General features: G+C 29.3%; 1 protein-coding gene across 2 annotated transcripts in view; it reads right to left on the bottom strand.

The window, feature by feature from the left end:
• mys (position-specific antigen beta subunit myospheroid) overlaps positions 1–18,787 on the bottom strand; it is a 64,343-nt gene that overhangs the window by 20,439 nt on the left and 25,117 nt on the right. For both annotated transcript variants that reach the window (XM_085814524.1, XM_035355690.2), the window contains 10 exons: positions 16,754–16,925; positions 16,536–16,619; positions 15,574–15,837; positions 13,010–13,086; positions 7,472–7,523; positions 7,221–7,376; positions 6,953–7,095; positions 5,725–5,797; positions 4,185–4,266; positions 1,051–1,160 (listed from right to left, as the gene is read on the bottom strand). In XM_085814524.1, coding sequence (XP_085670650.1) covers positions 1,051–1,160; positions 4,185–4,266; positions 5,725–5,797; positions 6,953–7,095; positions 7,221–7,376; positions 7,472–7,523; positions 13,010–13,086; positions 15,574–15,837; positions 16,536–16,619; positions 16,754–16,925 — 1,213 coding nt within the window. The remainder of the gene's footprint in view (positions 1–1,050; positions 1,161–4,184; positions 4,267–5,724; positions 5,798–6,952; positions 7,096–7,220; positions 7,377–7,471; positions 7,524–13,009; positions 13,087–15,573; positions 15,838–16,535; positions 16,620–16,753; positions 16,926–18,787) is intronic.

The following is an 18,787-nucleotide window of genomic DNA, read 5'->3' as shown; positions in this document are numbered from 1 at the left end:
TATTTTAAATTATGTTTATCTCTTTTTGATTTGGTTTCAGAGACAAAATGGCACTCATAGCACATGCCCTACCTGCCATACCTAGAAATGCCTCTGACGCTTTTCAAACTGAGTCCACAGCTGCTCACCACAACAAGAACTTGACAGCTAAGATTTTCTATTTCAGGAATATCATAATAACATAGAATCTAACTAGAGCAGAAAATATCAAAATTGGAGTTTTATAAGATCCCTTTCTCCTATCACCCCAAACCAATCATCTAATAACATTTTTAAAGGGATGTAGAAACAGGAAATCTTTAAAGATTGTATACCTTTTTTTTAATTAAAAATTCCCTTTTAATGAGATTTTACTCGATTTCAATTTATTCAGTGCGCTATCAAAAATTATTACAAAAGCAGTGTTTGACAAATGTACCACAGGTTGCTAATACAGGCCTTCCTGCACTGATGAATTGTAAGTCCTCACTACATTTTTGGGTATTCGGTATTCTTATGGAAATTATTTCCTCAGTCACAATTATACAGGATCCTTACCCTAAACAAAGAAAAATAATAATTTTTCTACTAGGCTTTTATTTTTAATTAAGAAACATAACATTAAGTGATGAAAATTATTAATTTTTCAGTTAGGATTGGATTTTTAATTGACAGCGGTAACAAAGAAAATTGTACCACAGAAATAATCTGGTGAGCTAATAAGTATTTCCCCTAGTTACAGTTAGCATGGAGCATATTAACTGCCAGCAGTAATGTTTATTTTGCAAAAACTACACATAATAACAATTAAACTACACATAATAGTTTGAAAAGCATAAAATTATGCTTAAGATATATATAATGCATAGAATTTCTATTTTAGATCCTATTTTAAAATTATTCTTGAGACCAGTTTAAAAAATAAGTATGTAATAATAAACTGTATGTATAATAAAACTTTCTAGATTATATATGACAAAAATTTGATATAAAATGCTTTAAGCTGTATACTGTATTGTATAGCTGTGGTATATTAGTAAAATTTCACATAAAAATGTATTAAAAATATACCCCATTAGGAGCTAAACATGTATCATTGGTATCTCTGCAACCACAATCAGACCCTTTCCATCCTGGTTTGCATTTGCATTTACCACAGTCACATTCTCCATGATCTGGACCTGTAAAAAACATACAATTTGAACGGTTTATAGCAGTTAATATTTCATCACAACTGACTACCTATTTTATCAGTCAGCCTAATTCTAAAGAGTCACTGAAAAACATGTGATTAGAAAACTGAAAATAAAATACACAAACCAAAATTTAATTTTGATTACAGAATAACCCAAGCATTAGAATCTTACTCCTCTCATTTTGAATTAAGACATTTAACAAGAAAGTAATATTTTTGAAACTACATGCTATACTTTCATACTCTGGAATACATCCTGCTCATCATTAAAACTGCAGAATCAAAAGGAACAAAAACCACATTTATTTTACAAAAACCATATATTTAGAAAAAACATATTTATTTTACAAAACAAAGATTAAATAACAATAAGACCGTCTTATGGTAAAGAATATACAGGTGAGTAATATGTGTAGCCACTGTTTTATAATGACAGTTGTTTTTTTACAATCACAGTTGTTTGAACATTGTTTTACGATTATGCCAAACCATACAGCAGCAGTAACTATACTATACAGTTCAGCATAGAATTGGATAGTATGAGCCCAACTGTGTAGCCCAGTTGGGTTCATAGAATATGAGAATTCTGATTGCAGTTATGAATACTGTAATACATGAAGCGTCAATTTTTTGCTAGAATTCACCTGTTGTAACAGCTGGTAATTATGGTGCCAGTCTCTTTACAATAACGAGTTACATTTGTTCAGTTTGTGAATATATTGGGCAGAGAAAAAGTGATTCATGTTATCTATAATAATGGATTTCAGAGGAATAACTGCAATCATAATAACTATTTTACTGTGTCTTATGTGTTATGCAATTTTGATATCTGATTGAACATTTTTGGGGCAAATTTAAAATTACACTTTGTTAAACAATTTTATTTATTTTATCATATTTAAATATAATGCTTCCTTTATTTAGAAAATTTCATTTCAGTAATTTTTGTATTTAAATGCACTTTCTTTTGTTATACTTGGTGAAATTAGGTCCCAAAGGAGCGCAGTGAGCAATGAAGTGATGGAACATTTCTTAAATGTGTTATCTTTCTGTACATAATGCATTTGTGGCCCAGTAATATACACAGTGTGCTCCAAAAATGATAATACACTAAAATGAATCAATAGATCTTCATAACAGGATCCCAACTGGAACTGTATTATGCAAATTACAGATTTTCAAATAGCCCATCTTGACTCCAAAGTGCCATGTATCTATACCAAAACTTTGAACTGAAATTATGCAGCATGATAAAGTACAATGTACCATTGTTACGACCTAAGTTTTTGCTACCAGGATGGGCATTACAGTCTTTTTGCAGTAGCAAGATTATTGCTGTAGGATAAACCAGAAGAAATTCCAAAATTCAGTGTGATCATTTTTGAAATATATTAAAATAATTCGAAATTGACTTTTTTCTTTCATTATCATTTAGTGTCTTTTTTTTTTTTTTTTTTTTTTTTTGTGTGTGTGTGTGTGTGTGTGTGTGTGTGTCTGTATGTTGTTACTTACTCTTGTATGACATTCTTTAACTTATAATTTTGTTCAATGTAATAATGTGTAAAGAATACAAGTAATTTATAAGTTTTAAAATGGTAAAAATAATCTTTATTCTCATGCAATTTCATTAGTTTAGCATCATAATATAATACATGAAAATGTTTATTAAATTAGTTAATAATTTAAAAAACGAACAAAAACAAAATCTGAAATGTTTCAGATTTTAAATTACGTCCAAAGGGGCGTTTTTTAACATTTTGTGTGTTACCTTTCTTTATTAAATATCATGTTCCTCGCACTTAAACCATAAGATCCAGTGCAACAGCAATATCGCAAAATAGTTTTAAAACGAGCATATCTTTAGAATTTCCGATACAGAGACTCACGCGCTGGAGATAAAAATGTTTTTTCTGCACAACGTTGCCATTGCTCGCTTTGAAATCCTTGAGTTTGTTAATCAAAAATTCGTCAAAGTTTTAAAAAATAGGAAATCGATCATAAAACAAATTTCAAATTTGGGCTTCCACATGCTCATATTCGTTGGAGGATTACGTTACTCAAAATTTGATGACTCTATGTACCGTTGTTTTATCACAATACGAGAAATATACATACATTTATGCAGATTTTTCATTATTCAATTTCTTTAAATATAATGCAGGACTCTAACATTTTGTGGCAACAGTTTGAAAAGTGAACCGACATTTATGAGTCCGACGCAAAATGCCAAAACGAAACTAATAGTCCTTTGGGATTCAAATCCCTTTGGACTAATAATAAACTAAAATAATTTTTAAACAGTTTTTATTTTTAAACCATGCATACATGGGTTGGCTATGTGCCAACATTGAAGTCTTCTACTTTTTTCAAGAATAAGAATACTATACAATTTTGAAAATACTGAATCAATACTTTTCGTGGCAATCTCCAGACCGATAGTCATTACTTAACCTATTAACATCAGAAAATTTTTAAACTGGTGTTTTAATTTTAATTCTGCATGAATACAAACATTTGGTCTTCAATATGTACAAACTTTGAATAGTATTTCAAATTTTAAAATTAAATAAATCAGTTTTTGTCATATGGGAGGTCCAACTTTTTATGTTTTATTTTTTGAATAAACTTCATAATTTTAATATGAATGCTTACTAAATATAACTATAGGGACCAGAAAACCTTATGAAAAGTTGGATTTAATAATTTTCACAAAAAATTTTAATTTAAAAATATTATAAAATGAATACCTTCCTTATTTAAAACATTTTCTGTAACTGGAAGTATACATCTATGATCAAGAGCTGTGGAAATAAGGACTTACATGGACACAGTACATAGTCAAAATTTTAGGTCGGTCTTCATCATTTTGCATTTTAATAGTTAACAGTTTATACATAAAATTCAAAATATCATTATTTTAAATTTATTGATAACAGTAATATACAAATTCTGTTGCAGTTAATTTTTAAAATGCTACAAAATTTAAGTGTCATAAAAATTATACACCTACCACTACAAATTTTTCCATCAGATCTATCACAAGAATAATTATCACATTCACAAAATTGTCCAGTTACTTTTTCTTCTGGGTTCTAAAGAAATAAAATAAACTAATCAGTATATAAAACAACAAATATAAAAATAATGAGTTTAGATTATTATACATTTTTTGCATGATTATTTTTGCTTTAAAATTCCATCTTATCACAAAATCAACATAGGTTTTATGCTACTCATAAGCGACACACCATTTGTTGATTGCCTAGCAAAAGGCAACAACACGATACTTTTAACAGATTAAGATAGCATTTTAGAATTCCTTACTACTGATACATTCAAGACTTTACAAATTATTAATTATTATATAGTCATATTTTTAAACAACTGAAAATAATATACATTTCACTTTTTCTCTCTATACTTTAAATTTCTTTGAATATTGAGCCTGAATATTGCAGTGTATATGGAATAAAAACATCTCCCACTTGTCACTATATTTTTATTCATACAGTCATGTCAGTTTATGGCAGAAACAAATCCCTGTTAAGCTGACTCTTGTGATCCCTGTTATACCTATTCAAGAGACTCCCATTTTACTCACGAGACCTTTCATCTCACGAGTTAGGCTGTTTTCTCTTATCAAAATATGTTTAAAAAGGTCAGCATTTTATAATGACTCAAGATCCAAAATGATGCAGCAGCTAGTGTATGACATATATCAACATAGGTATTTTCTCAATACTGACACAATGCTGCAGTGTACGTGTTTTGATGCTGTTAATTTGAAGGTGACTAGCCACTTGAAGGTTATAATATTTTACATTTTAAGGCAAATAGCCTCTAAAGAATTTTTTGCAAAGTTCTCTAACATAAGAGTATATTAAGATTTCAACAGATAAAATTGTTCAATAACACTTCTATACTAAACTGAACTACAACACTGTAATTTTTTAAGCATACTATTGAAACTGAGTGCCTTACTGTGTTCTAACAGTATAAGCTGTCTTACAAATAATTTATCATATAGAAATTAATGCTTATTCTACAAACAGCTCATTTTTAATCATTTATATACTTATGCTACATCTAAAAAATGAACCTTCATTACAGTTTACGAAATAAAGTTCTATAAAAACACAGTTTTGGACCTTGTAATAATTGTGGCCATCATTGATTGGATCTCAAATCAAACAAAACTTACAAATAAGCAACATCTCCATATTTAAATGAGACAAGTTTGCACACATCTTTTAACTATTTTTTTTCAGATATAAGCCTCTTCAAATCCCAACATTCACAAACATTCAATAAATAATATAAAATATACACTTTAATAAATAAACTTAACCTTGATAATGAAAAATAATCAATAGTCAGTCACAAATCATAAATGCTAATCAAACAGAATGTAAACCCCCATAGAAAAAAGTCCAATTTTGTCATTTTCAAATTCAAAAAATATTCTGATGTAACCAGAGATAACCTATCAAATGATAATAAAAAAATTCCCTGAAACAAACTACAATCAGAATAAATGATAATGAACTAACTTGTCGCTTAAAGCATTCACATTCTCCGCATCGACAGGCTCCTCTACCAGAACATGGTTTTGTATCATTTCCACTACAAAATAAAAAATAAAATCCTCCAATATATTCCTTGTAAACAGCAATTAGTTACAAAAATTTTAACAAAGAGTTTCTATTTTACAACAAAATATAAAATTCCAATTAAGAGTTTTAATTTTTTACAAAAACAGAAAATGTAAATAATTATGCATGATTAACATTTTAAAAACAAACAAAAACTGTTTAAAATACAAAAAAATTATAAATATCCAAAAATTACATAAAATAATGAATAAATTTCATTATGTGGCAGAATTTATGCCAAAAAATGCCATATTTTATTATTTTCTTTCACATCAAAGGGTTTTCTAAAACATTCCAATGCCAAGCTAAAAATCTTGCATTTTCAAAAAAATTTTACATAAAGTTTATGACAAAATTCTTTTAACGATATGCATTTTCCAGCATCTAATAAAATTTTATCTGTAATGTGTTTGTCCACTTAAACCATAGTCGATAGATAAGAATCGAATTCTTAGAGAGACTAACATATGTCTAAGCATGATTATGACACACAAGATGTATTTCTCTTGGATTAAACAAACAAGCAAACAAAAAGAAGAAGTGATTTGCAAAGGGCTCACATCAGCCTCCTAAAGCTCACCACTGCTTATACATACATACTATTCAAGTTCTAGGTGTAACAAGCAATCCCCCCCCCAAAAAAAATCATTAGTACACAGATCAATTAACACTTTTTTAACCAAACATATTTGCATGCATTTACTATTTTAAATGGGGTATTTTTGTAATGCAAGAATTTAATATGATATAAAAATCAACACACAGTAAGAAAAGCAGCATGTTAATTGCCAAAATCCTTTAACATGATAAGAAAAATTATATGTAACTAAGTCTCCTTCATTTACTGAAAGCATATACAAAATCAACAGTATTTTTAGCTTAAAAGAAGCATTTCTCACTCCCATGCCCATATACCAAGTGAACACAGAAACAAAGTTTCTTCAGCTTTAATTCAACAGATTTTTAACATGCTACAGCAATAATTTTAATTACAAAAACACAAATAAATTAAATCTGACCCCTCTCAAAAAAAAAAAAAAAAAAAAAAAAAAAGGGGGCGGTTACACACAACATTAACTTTTATATGAGCTGATTGTTAAAAAGCTAAAAATCATACACCACTTACTAATAACAACCAATATCATCTGTAGCCTGATCACTGTCTTTTGCATCACATTCACATTCTCGACCATACCTATTATTGTAACAACTGCACACTCCACATTCATAAGTTCCATTTCCAAAGGTACATTTTGGACTATTTCTTTCCTAGGTAATAAAATAAAAATTTAATAACAAATATTTTGGCTTTTCTATTCATTAAATAATTGATTTAGTGTATAAATTTTAAGACTTTTTTTAACATTTTGAACAGTATTGCAATTGCAACTCACTTCATTCCATGGTTTTTCACATTCACAGTCACATATCATTTCAAGATGAATAGTCATAGCTTCATTCAAACCAACAGGATATATCTGGAAAGTCTGATTCCATTCTTTAGGATCTTTCGGACATGAAGTTACTTCAATATTGGCTTCAAATGTAACCTAACATCATTAAAATTATTGAATACAAAATAATATTTTCAAAAACAAAGAATAAATACAAATTACATTAAAAGGAGGAAGAATAAAATACTAACACTTGTGCCAACTTTTAGGCCTTTGCAAATATTTCTTTTTTCTTTTTTTCCACTGTAAAAGTAAAATATAAAAACAATAAAAATAACCCAAAACCAAATTTTATGGCAGCAACAAAATGCATAATGTCTTTCAACAATACAGGAAAATGTTTTAATGTTCTTATCTGCAATGATTTTATTCACATTTGCATAACAACATAAAAAAATTTGGTACTATTTGGTTTCGAGGGCCATAAAAAATTTCCAAATTATTGTTGATGCCAATGCTGCCAAAAATAATTGCGGCAAGAAAGTATAATAGTAAAAAGCTATTTAAGATTGATGTTTTAATTTAGATGAAAGGTTAATTTCATATAATACTTTTTTATTATTATAATTTATATGAAAAAGGCTAAACATGACTGAATGGAAGCATAAGAGTAAATAACTATTTCAGATCATTATTATAATTTATATAAAAATTGCTAAACATAACTGAATGGATGCCTGCATCGCTATTTCGCTATTGACTAATTGCTAAAGCATAATTTCATCTCATTGTTTGTTCAAACGTAATTTTCTATAATGAATGATGCCTTTTCTTTGAAAATATTCTCGGTAAAGTGCAGAATCGCTCACTTATTTGCGTGCCGCTTTTTACAAGACTAAAATCAATTGGATTTTTGTCAACTTTCTTTTACTTTTTAAGTGAAAATAGGTCAACGTGTACATAGATAAAGGGTGTGCGCAGTGCCATTTTTGTGCAATTCTAGGATTTTTTTTAACCCATTAACCGCCAAAACTACAAGGAATGTTTCTTTTCTCATGAAAATAATAACAAATATTAAATTAAGCATTTATAACATAAATTTACATTGAAAATAAAAAAAAAATGCTCTTACCTGTGGAAAAACTGAGTGTTAGGTTCGCGCAACATCAGCGGAAAAAGACTATGGATGTTTAGTGAGTAGGATTGTACTCCTGTGATGTTTCTTTTGAGTGGAGCGCAGGATTACTTTTTAGCTGAATAACGTTTTATAAATCTACAAATCACTTTACTTGTAATTAATTTAATATTAAAATATACATCGTATTTCTTTTAGATTATTTCAATTGAAACGTTCAAGCATGAAAACTTGATTACAATCATGATGTAAAGCTACATTACATACTTTGCATCTATAAACAGTCTGGCTATGGTACTCTTTACAACAAAGTTTTTTGTTATGTCTTTTGTAAACTCCATGCAATGGTTTTTGAATACTGAATTTACTAGGTCTTCCTGTTGCTGATCCATTTCTGCCTAATTCTACACTCTCAATAGGAGTTTGCGAAAGGAATAATGCATTCTCGCGTCTGAAATCTAAAACAGACTTTATATTTCCAGTAGTAAAAAGTGGTGATATTTAGTAAGTTTAGATACGGTCTCACCTCATATAAGTTATCAGTATTGTCATTTGACTATTGTCAAATGCAAATTCTGCTTCATATTCCTGTGCTGCAAACGTGATATCAATTCTCGTACAACAGGAACAGAAATGTCCATATCAAAAGAGCAATACATTTTTTTTCTTGAGGTAAAGAATGATATCCTGTAAGCAATAATATTCCAATAAATCTTCTCATATAGGCTTCAGATGCAATAAATTCTGAATTTTTTTTTTTTTCTGAGCGTATATATTTGTTTGTTCAGCGAGAAGAGAGTAAATGTCTAAACCAAAAAGAAAATCGAAAATCCGTGCACTAGTTTTACCTTGTGTTTTGTCTTTTATAATTTCTCTTCTATCTCTTTCTTCATGTTCTTCCTGAGACATAACTAACAGTTCCTTTTTTATCCAATTCAAGATTTCAGTCTTCTGCTTTTTAAACGTTTTAGTATGACTATAACTGCTTTTAGAAGGCTGAAACTTACTTCTTACGTGAATTTCAACTTCCCTAGCAGTATCATTTGGTAAAATATCATTCTCATAATTTAAAACATTGCCATTCCTTTCTTCTTCGTCACTAGCCTCTGCAATTTCTGGGGGAACAACAACAATATCAGTTTCATTCAGGTCATTATTAACATTATCATCATCTGTTTCTTCATCAAAAAATCTTTGAAGGGCTTCTTCTAATGTAAGATACCTCATTCTAGGCATTTTTAAACAACCAGAACGTGAACCAGAACATCGAAAGGAATGAGTGAAAAAGGAGATTGACTACCCGTTTCCTGCTGATGTTGCGTCAACGCAACACCTGTTTTCCTTTTCTTCCCAACACAAATATAAACATCTGACTTATGTAACGTTCTGATAAACTGTGACCTTGACTAAAAATAGATCACTCATAAAAACGGTGATTCTTTCATTAAATATTTTCAGCAAAAATACCCGGTCGAAAATTTTGCTTAAAGTATGAGATTAATTATTATAAACAAAATGAATGTTAAAGGCAAATATTTTTTGTAATAGAAATAATCTTCATAATATTCCTTACACAAAATCACCTGCTGGTATGAAATATCTTAGATAGTTATTTATATATGCATTTATTTTGACCGTTGCGTCAACGCAACACCAGCGACTAATGGGTTAAAGTGAAAATAGGTCGATATGCACATGGATACCGAGTATGTGCAATTCTTAAAAACGCGTCAAGCAGTGGGTGATTCTGCACTTTACCCAAAATTCTATTGCCGACTTTTCGTCATGGGCAATTCCCAAATTGTTAAATCCATAGGATATCAAAAAAAGGATTTAAAAATTAAGAAATATAGAACTATATAAACTTACGCAATCTGAAATCAGCGCGTTTGCTAGATTTAACGTGCTGTTAAATGGGCGCGTTTGCTAGATTTGGTGCTTTAGCGCGTACATTTTCGCTGCAATTTTTTTACGGCCCTCGAAACCGAATAGTACCAAAAATTTTAGATAAATAGCTAGCTATACAACTTATATGACAAAAATCATGGCAGCAATCACCAGTAATGAAAAATCAAAAACTTTAATTAATTGGTTTTAGAACAACATATTAATTTAACATAGATAAAAAATCTTTCGCCAAAAGAAGATAATACTTTATTCTAAATCAAGGTACATCAAACCTTGATTTAAAATAAAGAAATAGTTTAAATGCTCATTTATCACTCATACTGATATTAAGACTTCTACATAAGTAAACATACTTTCATTTTTAACATGACAAAGATTCAAATTCAAAAAGACAAAATTTTGCTTTATTCAATATTAGTTATCAAAAATCAATTTTCAACAATTGCCTGCTGTTAATTAATTTTTAATATATTGTTTCAGCTATCTATCACTAGAGTTTGCTATTAAATAGCCAGCAACTGCTTACACATTATAATAATTTTTATTCACTACAGAAATAAAAAGGTATACTTTCAGATTAACTGCACCACACCTGAAAAGTTGCCAAGCAGGAAACTAATAAAATACTTACCTTTTTTTAAAAAAAATTTATTGTATTTTTTTCCCTTTTTCCCTCCCATATACACAGTGATCTGTTTTCCCTTAAAAAACAGAGAATGGTACATACTTGCCATTTCACATGCTGTTGTTCTAACACAACCATCTCTGTTAGCTTAAAAAAGTCAAAAAATTGCACAAATTTGACATGCTGTATTCTAACATTTTATTTGCAATTTTTCACATTTTTTTTTTTTTTTTTTTTTTTTGTAAAATTCTATTCTTTAAGAAATGCAACTTCATATAATGCACATTTCTGTATTCTCTTGGACAAATGCCATATTTCTGGAGACATGTGACACCTTAATCAGCAGGCAAACTTCACAGTCCTATTAAAATTCCTCAGATGGGGGAAAAAAATGTAATGAATAGAATAAAAACTACACATCAGGAAAAACTTCTGTTGAATTTGAAAGTTGGAATCCATGCTCCTTGGCAGCGTGTGTGCATGTGCCTAGACTGCATTATAAATATATTTTGCAGCGTCACGGATCGCCTATTTTGATGACATAGTATATATTGTGAATACTTCTCAGAAATCTTACCATAGGTTGCCTTGCGAATACTTCTCAACACTATATTTAATGCCCAGTTCTACTAGTGCATGCTATATATGTAATCTAGTGCATGCTATATATGTAATTACTAACATGTTTTATTACTATATACAATCTAAATCAGGCATTCTCAAATAAAAAAGATTTCTTTCAGGGAGATTTGTTCCTCTCCTGAAACTACAGCAAAATTAGTTATATACAATCTAAATCAGGCGTTCTCAAATAAAAAAGATTTCTTTCAGGGAGATTTGCTCCTCTCCTGAAACTACAGCAAAATTAGTTATGACAAAGTTGACATTATATGATCCAATACAATGGACAGGAAAAGAAGTTACACATAGACAAAAAGCAATAGAAATATTTTTAATTACATATTTTAAAATGAATAATAATTTATTTATTGATAAATATGTAAATAACATTTACAAGGTGTGACACAAAAAAACGAGCCTAAGTGTGTAGCTTGGAAAATAAGTGGAGTTGGCAACAACTGTTTTAGTGACGTCATCCCACACATCTCCTCTATCCATGTGGCCAGTTTCAACTTAACCGATCCCACCAGTTGGGACTACTGCGTCACTGAGTGAACATATGCAACTGCATTCTGCCAGAAAAAAATATCTAATGTAAAAACCGAACAGTGAACATCAAGTTTCTTGCGAAACTTAAGAAATTAGCCACAGAAAAATTTCAAATGTTAACTGAGGCTTACGGAAATGAAACTTTGTCTCGTGCATGTGTGTTTGATTGGCATAAACGGTTTTCAGGGGGGACGAAACACACATGTCAAAATCAAAATTCCGTTCACACGACCCTATCTGTCAAGCAGTTTCTGACCAGCAAAAACACTACTGTGATGGGATATCCTCCTTATTCACCTAATTTGGCTCCATGCAACATTTTTTGTTTCCTAAAGTTAAATCTTGCTTAAAGGGAAGGCATTTTACCTCATTTGAAGAGGTTCAGGCAAAAACAGAGAATCTCCTGAAGTGCCTTCCGAAAACCTTGTTTCAGAACTATTACCAGCAATGGCAGCACCGAATGAAATGTGTGATTGCTGAAGAGTACTACTTTAAAGGTGATAATGGCACAGGAGAACTAATTCTGTAAGTACAATGATTTATTGGACCAGTCTCTCTCTTTTTTTTATTTAGCAAAAATTTTCTATACCTTTCATGGACTTTCAGAATAAAATATTTTCAGTTTTAAACATTATTATTCGGAGCACTATTAAAAAAAGTCTTGGGTGTCAACACGCTAACATAGAACAAAAAGGGAAGGATAGAAAAAAAGTTGAGAATCATTATTCTAAATACTTTAAGAATATTTATAATATATTTACATGTCAGAGAAAGTAACTTGCATTTAAACAAATTCTTCAATAATTTAGGAAAATTTCTTTACATTATATGTTCACTAAATATACATTCTTGTGATGTTCTTTACATCTTCACAAAAGAATGTAATATTTTTTACATTATAAATTCACAAAATTCATATTTACAAAATAGACACTTTAAAAATATACTTACTCCAGACAAGTTGAGTAGTAGGTAACTTGTATATTACTTCCAGCATTATCTTTCATCTCCACAGCAGAGGTTATTTTCTTAAAAGAGATAAAAAATTATCAGCGCAAGAAACACACAAAATGTTCGCGTAACTTTAAAAGCTATCATATGACTTCAAATCTGCAGCTTAAGTTATTACTTTTATTTCTCCTTTTTGAAAAACCATACCATATTTGCTAATGTATACCTATTCAGAAAATAAAACATGAAAAAATTTTATGACCCAGTTACTTATTTGACTAGTTTTGTAGTAGTAAATACCGTGTTTCATGACAACTTGAGAGATATGAAACACATGCTTACATAAAGATATACATGTGAAATTCATACTTTTAAGTCCTTCATATTCATATATTTATGCCTAATACATACACTAATTTTACAACATTTAGGAATTAAATAAAATAATATGTGTTTAAATTAAACAATTTTACATAAGTAACATTATTAGCAGTTTCTGACCAGCAAAAACATTACTGTGATGGGGTATCCTCCTTATTCACCTGATTTGGCTCCATGCAACTTTTTTTTGTTTTCTAAAGTTAAATCTTGCTTAAAGGGAAGGTATTTTACCTCAATAAAAGATAAATAAGACAATAATTCAAATTTTGCTCTAAAAATTAGACATTTAATTCCTTAATTTAAAAATAAAACACAATATAGAAGTTTTAAAAAAGCTGATTTTGATTAAATATCTGAAAAAGAAGCCTTAAAGCATTAATCTGTATCTGTCACAAAGTTCTATTTTACTTTTTATATTAGTTTATTATTGTTCCCTTCCATCCCTTTCTCAAGAGAGAAATTTTAATTACCATGTTATTCATTACAGAATTTTGTCACACAGACACTTTAAAAAATAATAGAATTATTTACCAGAATGCAAATAAAATTCTTCAAGAGTTTCATCCACAACGTGATTAACTATGTTCCCCCCCTTTCATTATAATTATTTACTACTGATACAACATATGGTTATTGGTAATCTGTGTTTGAATCAGATGCAGTGACTACAATTGTTATGTAGAAATTATATTCTTTTAGAACAAATTTATCAAGAGAACTATATTTATTAACTAGCTACACAATATTGGGAATGAAATCATCTCAAAAAGTAGCTGATGGGTTTAATAAATTATTGAAATACATTCTGTTGGTGTGCTTTTGACATATTAAAGAATACTGGCTTTATACAAAAAATTCTGTAATTACAAAAACAGTTTTCACAAGATCAAAGATTACAAAATCATTTTACACAAAAATGAACTTTCCTGCCCTCTTTGAATAAATTAAACTGCTTGACAAAGTGAATTAATAAAAACAGTATCACAACATAAAATACTAAGATATGATTGAAAATCTGGTTGCTGTTTTTTTATCAAGAATTAAAGAATTATACTTGGCAAATCTTGCAGATAGAACATTTGAATTCCCCAATTACAGAAAAAGATTAAAGATGTCTATTTTCACCATTCAAATTCTGATTTAAAAAAAAAAAAAAAAAAAAAAAAAAAAAAAAAAAAAACTGAATGTTTTGATGCGTGAAGTTTATAGTAAGTCAGGCATTAAACCATAGTACAGACTTCTTGAGCTAAATGCTTTCTTGAAGAATATGTCAGAACGTGCAAGGTGATCAAAAGCTAGAAGGACCTAAAACATTGATAAAAAAAAGCGAAGTGTGATATTTTTAACAGGGTAGAAAAGAAGATTGTCATGCAACATGGGGGGGGGGGCAGGAAATAGCTCAAGCTACATTAATATCATTAGCACCAGTATACAGTACTTTGAAAAAAGCCTCAGCCCTCTAAATTCTTTACCAGTTGATGCAACTTAATTTTAAAATAAATTAAAACAAAGATTTGATGATATAGGTGAATGATTTCATTTCCTAAGAATCTGATGAAAATGGTTTAACAGCTTTTGACCAGAGATTAACTTGTAGTCAATCCACTGAGGAATTCCATCTTCCCACAACCCAAAATTTTTACATTGCTCAATTACAGATGAAATAATTGATGATTTCTGCCTGAGATTACCAAGGAGTCATTATGGAATATAAGAGTTTCAGACAAAAAAGTGTGATTGTAGCATATTATTGGGAGCAGTTGCAAAACAGATGTTTCTTTAGCAACTGCCCAAGCCATTCAAAAACTTAGAAAAAAAAAGAGGGTGGGCAGTCCCTGCACATCAGACATTTGTACATCAAACATACAAACACACTTTTTCAAATATTTTCCACTTCTTAAAAAACAGAATATTTAGAAAATTACTCCATACAATGGAAAGTGATGGCCTTCCTGCAATATTTAAGAATCATATTTGTTAAAAAATACCACTTACGAAAATTTTTACCACTTAAATTTTGATGATCCCCCCCCCCATTAAAATGACAAGAAAATGTTTTAAACAAAACCTCCAGAATTACCTTACTAATACATAAAATTACTGTACCTTATGTCTGAAAATACAAATTAGATATACATGCAGGAAAAAAAAATGAAAACAAGTAATAAATAGTACAAACTCACATCATATTGATTTCGGACAAGATCCACAACATTAGACGAATCATTTTCAAGTTTTCCAGCACTTGATCCTTCAAGAAGATTACTAAGACGTTCATACACTGGCACCTGGTTTGCAGTAACAGCAAAAATAATATTTACTTTATTTTCTTGTATTTTATGATTAATCTGACTCAGTGAAGGATAATCCTGATGTACACTTTCAGTATAATATCCATTGTCATCTAAATGACACAATCCATCATTTGGCTTTACAATACCTCCAAGCTGTGGGGTGAAAAAGAAATTATTAGCTTTTTTAAATTTCATTTGAATTCCATTTTTTTAAATAAACATACGGATATTTTTTAGAACTACATTTTTACAATACTTTTTATTAAACACTAATTTCAAATTTTGCTCATTTCAGAATTTTTAGCATTAAGTAATAGCTTTTTACTTTTCTTCTTCTTACTTCTAATAAAAGGTTTTGAGAGATTTGAAAGATTTAAGAAAACTTTAGACTAGAAAGAGTTCCTTTATTTTATAAAGGAACAAAAATAAACTCTTTAGAGTTATAAAATAAAGTTTCCTTTATTTTATAAAGGAATAAAAATAAACTCTTTAGAGTTATAAAATAAAGTTTCCTTATTTTATAAACGAATAAAAATAAACTCTTTAAAGTTATAAAATAAAGTTCCTAGACAGAACTGAATCATCAGCATCAAATATTACATATACAACCATAATTTACTAAGAAATCCATATTTTTGTTTCCATCTTGAGAATCGAGATTAGAAGATACTTACATAAGCCAACTCCTGCAATTTAGCTTCAGAAAATTTCCATAAATTCTCGGCAATATATATATAAATAAAGCAACTTTGCTTATTTATAAAACCTTATATACTATATATATTGCTTAAATTATTACATATTAATATATAATACATTAAAAAGTTCTATAAACATGCCATTTAATATACCTTTCCATCACCAGCATAATGAAATCCACTATCTGAAGAGAATACTAACATTTTCCTTGATTTTTCACGCCAACCAATTTTGCTCTAAAACATAAAGTGAACTGCTATTAATTGATATTATTAAACACTGCAATTACTTGAGAATATGAAATTCAAAACTTCCGGAATAATCAAATGCATTTTTAAGAGAAATTTTATGCAGTTTCAAAATAATATACCTTGCAAACCACAGCCTGCATTATAGCATCAAAACCTCCTTCAGGAGCATCCAGATTTCCAGACACCCTAGCTTCTCTAACCAGTCTAGCAAATGTATCCGTAGCAGTAGTTAAAGGCATATGGTTCAGAAACCCATATGGAGCAGCACAATCAGTACATGGTTCTTTTAATCTAAGTAATTAAATTATTTTTATCAATTTTACATCAAAATACTTACTAAATTTTTTTCTTAATATTTCATAAAAATTACTATGAATTCTGTTATGAAGCAGAAAAATTTCCTGGCTAGAATTGTACATTTAAATTTATATGATTTCTAAACCTTTTGAATAAAAGCACACATCTTTTGAAAGTATGAATAAATATATCCATCTGAGAATCTGATTGTCTTAGAAATTTGTAACTGAAATATTAATGAAAGTTTTAGCCAGTGGCGGCTCGTAATAAGCACTGTGGAACTGCAGCACCCCCTATTTCCACTTATTATTATTTTTAATATTTAATATAATGTGCCCTTTAGTCTTTAATTCTTTCTTTATACTTTTACAATACATAATCCTTAAGCTTAATGTCAGTTGCCATCCCCTACTTTGTTGAAAAGGTACGAAATTCTTTGTTTGGAACTGCGCGCTTAACAGTTCCAGTGACGTGGTGTTTGGCTGTTCTGCGTATGCACGCACAGAAAGCAGCACATGAGCTGGGCAGTGAGAAGAGCACTGTCGCTTTTGTAGTGCTCAAAATCTGGCATATTGTTGGAAACGTGATTTCTTTTTACTCCGCGCATGTGGTATTCCTCCACAAGGTGGAACTTCATCATACGGACCATAAACAGAGTTCATGAAAATTTGCAACCTTTAAAAAATTGCCTTACTGAAATTCAATCAACATCAAATGCAGATCAAACTATTGCAAAAGTAACACGAATTTAAAAAAAAAAAAAAAAAAAAAAACTATATGATAATAACTTCAAGTTTTGGTTAAAGCTTTTTTATCAGATGCCTCATGTTGAAATAATATACAACTAAATGCAATAAAGAGAAATTAATGTGTTGTTTAACGTTAACGAATACATAACAAATTTCAAAACTGCTATTTTAGAATTAAGAAACGCAAAGTACTGTAAGAATTTTTCAAAGACGCTGATGGCAGAAGCTAAGGAAATATGTGACTTTATGCTATGCATTGATATAATGCACAGATATTCTTCCGCTAAACACTTAGCAGCTGCTAAATTGTTAAACAAGAAATGCTTCGCTAGTTTTAGGAATGAAAATTCTACAGAAGAAATAGTATCGACCATTGAAGCATATTTAATGATTGACAAAGAAAAGCTTGAAATTGAACTAAAAGCATTCTATTGAAGGTCTGATATCCATGAATACTGCAATTAATTGAGTTACTAAAATTTACTTTCGAAAATAATCTAGATGATGTTCTTAGTGAAATTACAAAACGGATAAAAATTCTCTTGAGAGTTCTGATAGCATCAGAGGCAGAACGCTGCTTTTCAAAATTTAAAAGAATGAAAACTTTTCTAAGAAGCACTAGGAATTCGGAAAGACTAAATGCGCTTGCATTGATTTCAATAAAGAAAAATTTCCTCAGTTGTCATCCAGAGATCAAGGAGAAAATTATTGATCTTTTCGCACAAATTAAAACAAGAAGAATGGATTTCATTTTTAAATGAATAGACAAAGATTGAACTGTAACAATTTTGGTTAAAGTAATTAAGAAATGTTTAATTTTTTTCTTGTAAGATTTCATGAAGTTTCAAAATAAATTTTCTTTTTATACATGTTTATTTCCTTTTAGACAATTTTAAAACAAAGGTTAATTTTTTTTTTTTTTTTTTTTTTTTTTTTGGAACAGCACCCCCACTAATTTTAGCCATGAGCCGCCACTGGTTTTAGCTAAAATTTTATATTAGAAGACATATATTACAAAAATAGAAGTTCCAATTGTAAAAAAATAAATTCCATGTTAAATAATTTTCGTTATCAAAAAATAAAATAAACTTTATACACACCAAAAAA

This window comes from Stegodyphus dumicola, chromosome 4 (assembly GCF_044657685.1).
Source record: "Stegodyphus dumicola isolate Sdum_Otavi_A_Nest chromosome 4, ASM4465768v1".
In the NCBI taxonomy this organism is placed as follows: domain Eukaryota; kingdom Metazoa; phylum Arthropoda; class Arachnida; order Araneae; family Eresidae; genus Stegodyphus; species Stegodyphus dumicola.
The sequence above is the reverse complement of the archived record's forward strand: the minus strand, read 5'-3'. Positions and strand labels throughout refer to the sequence as shown.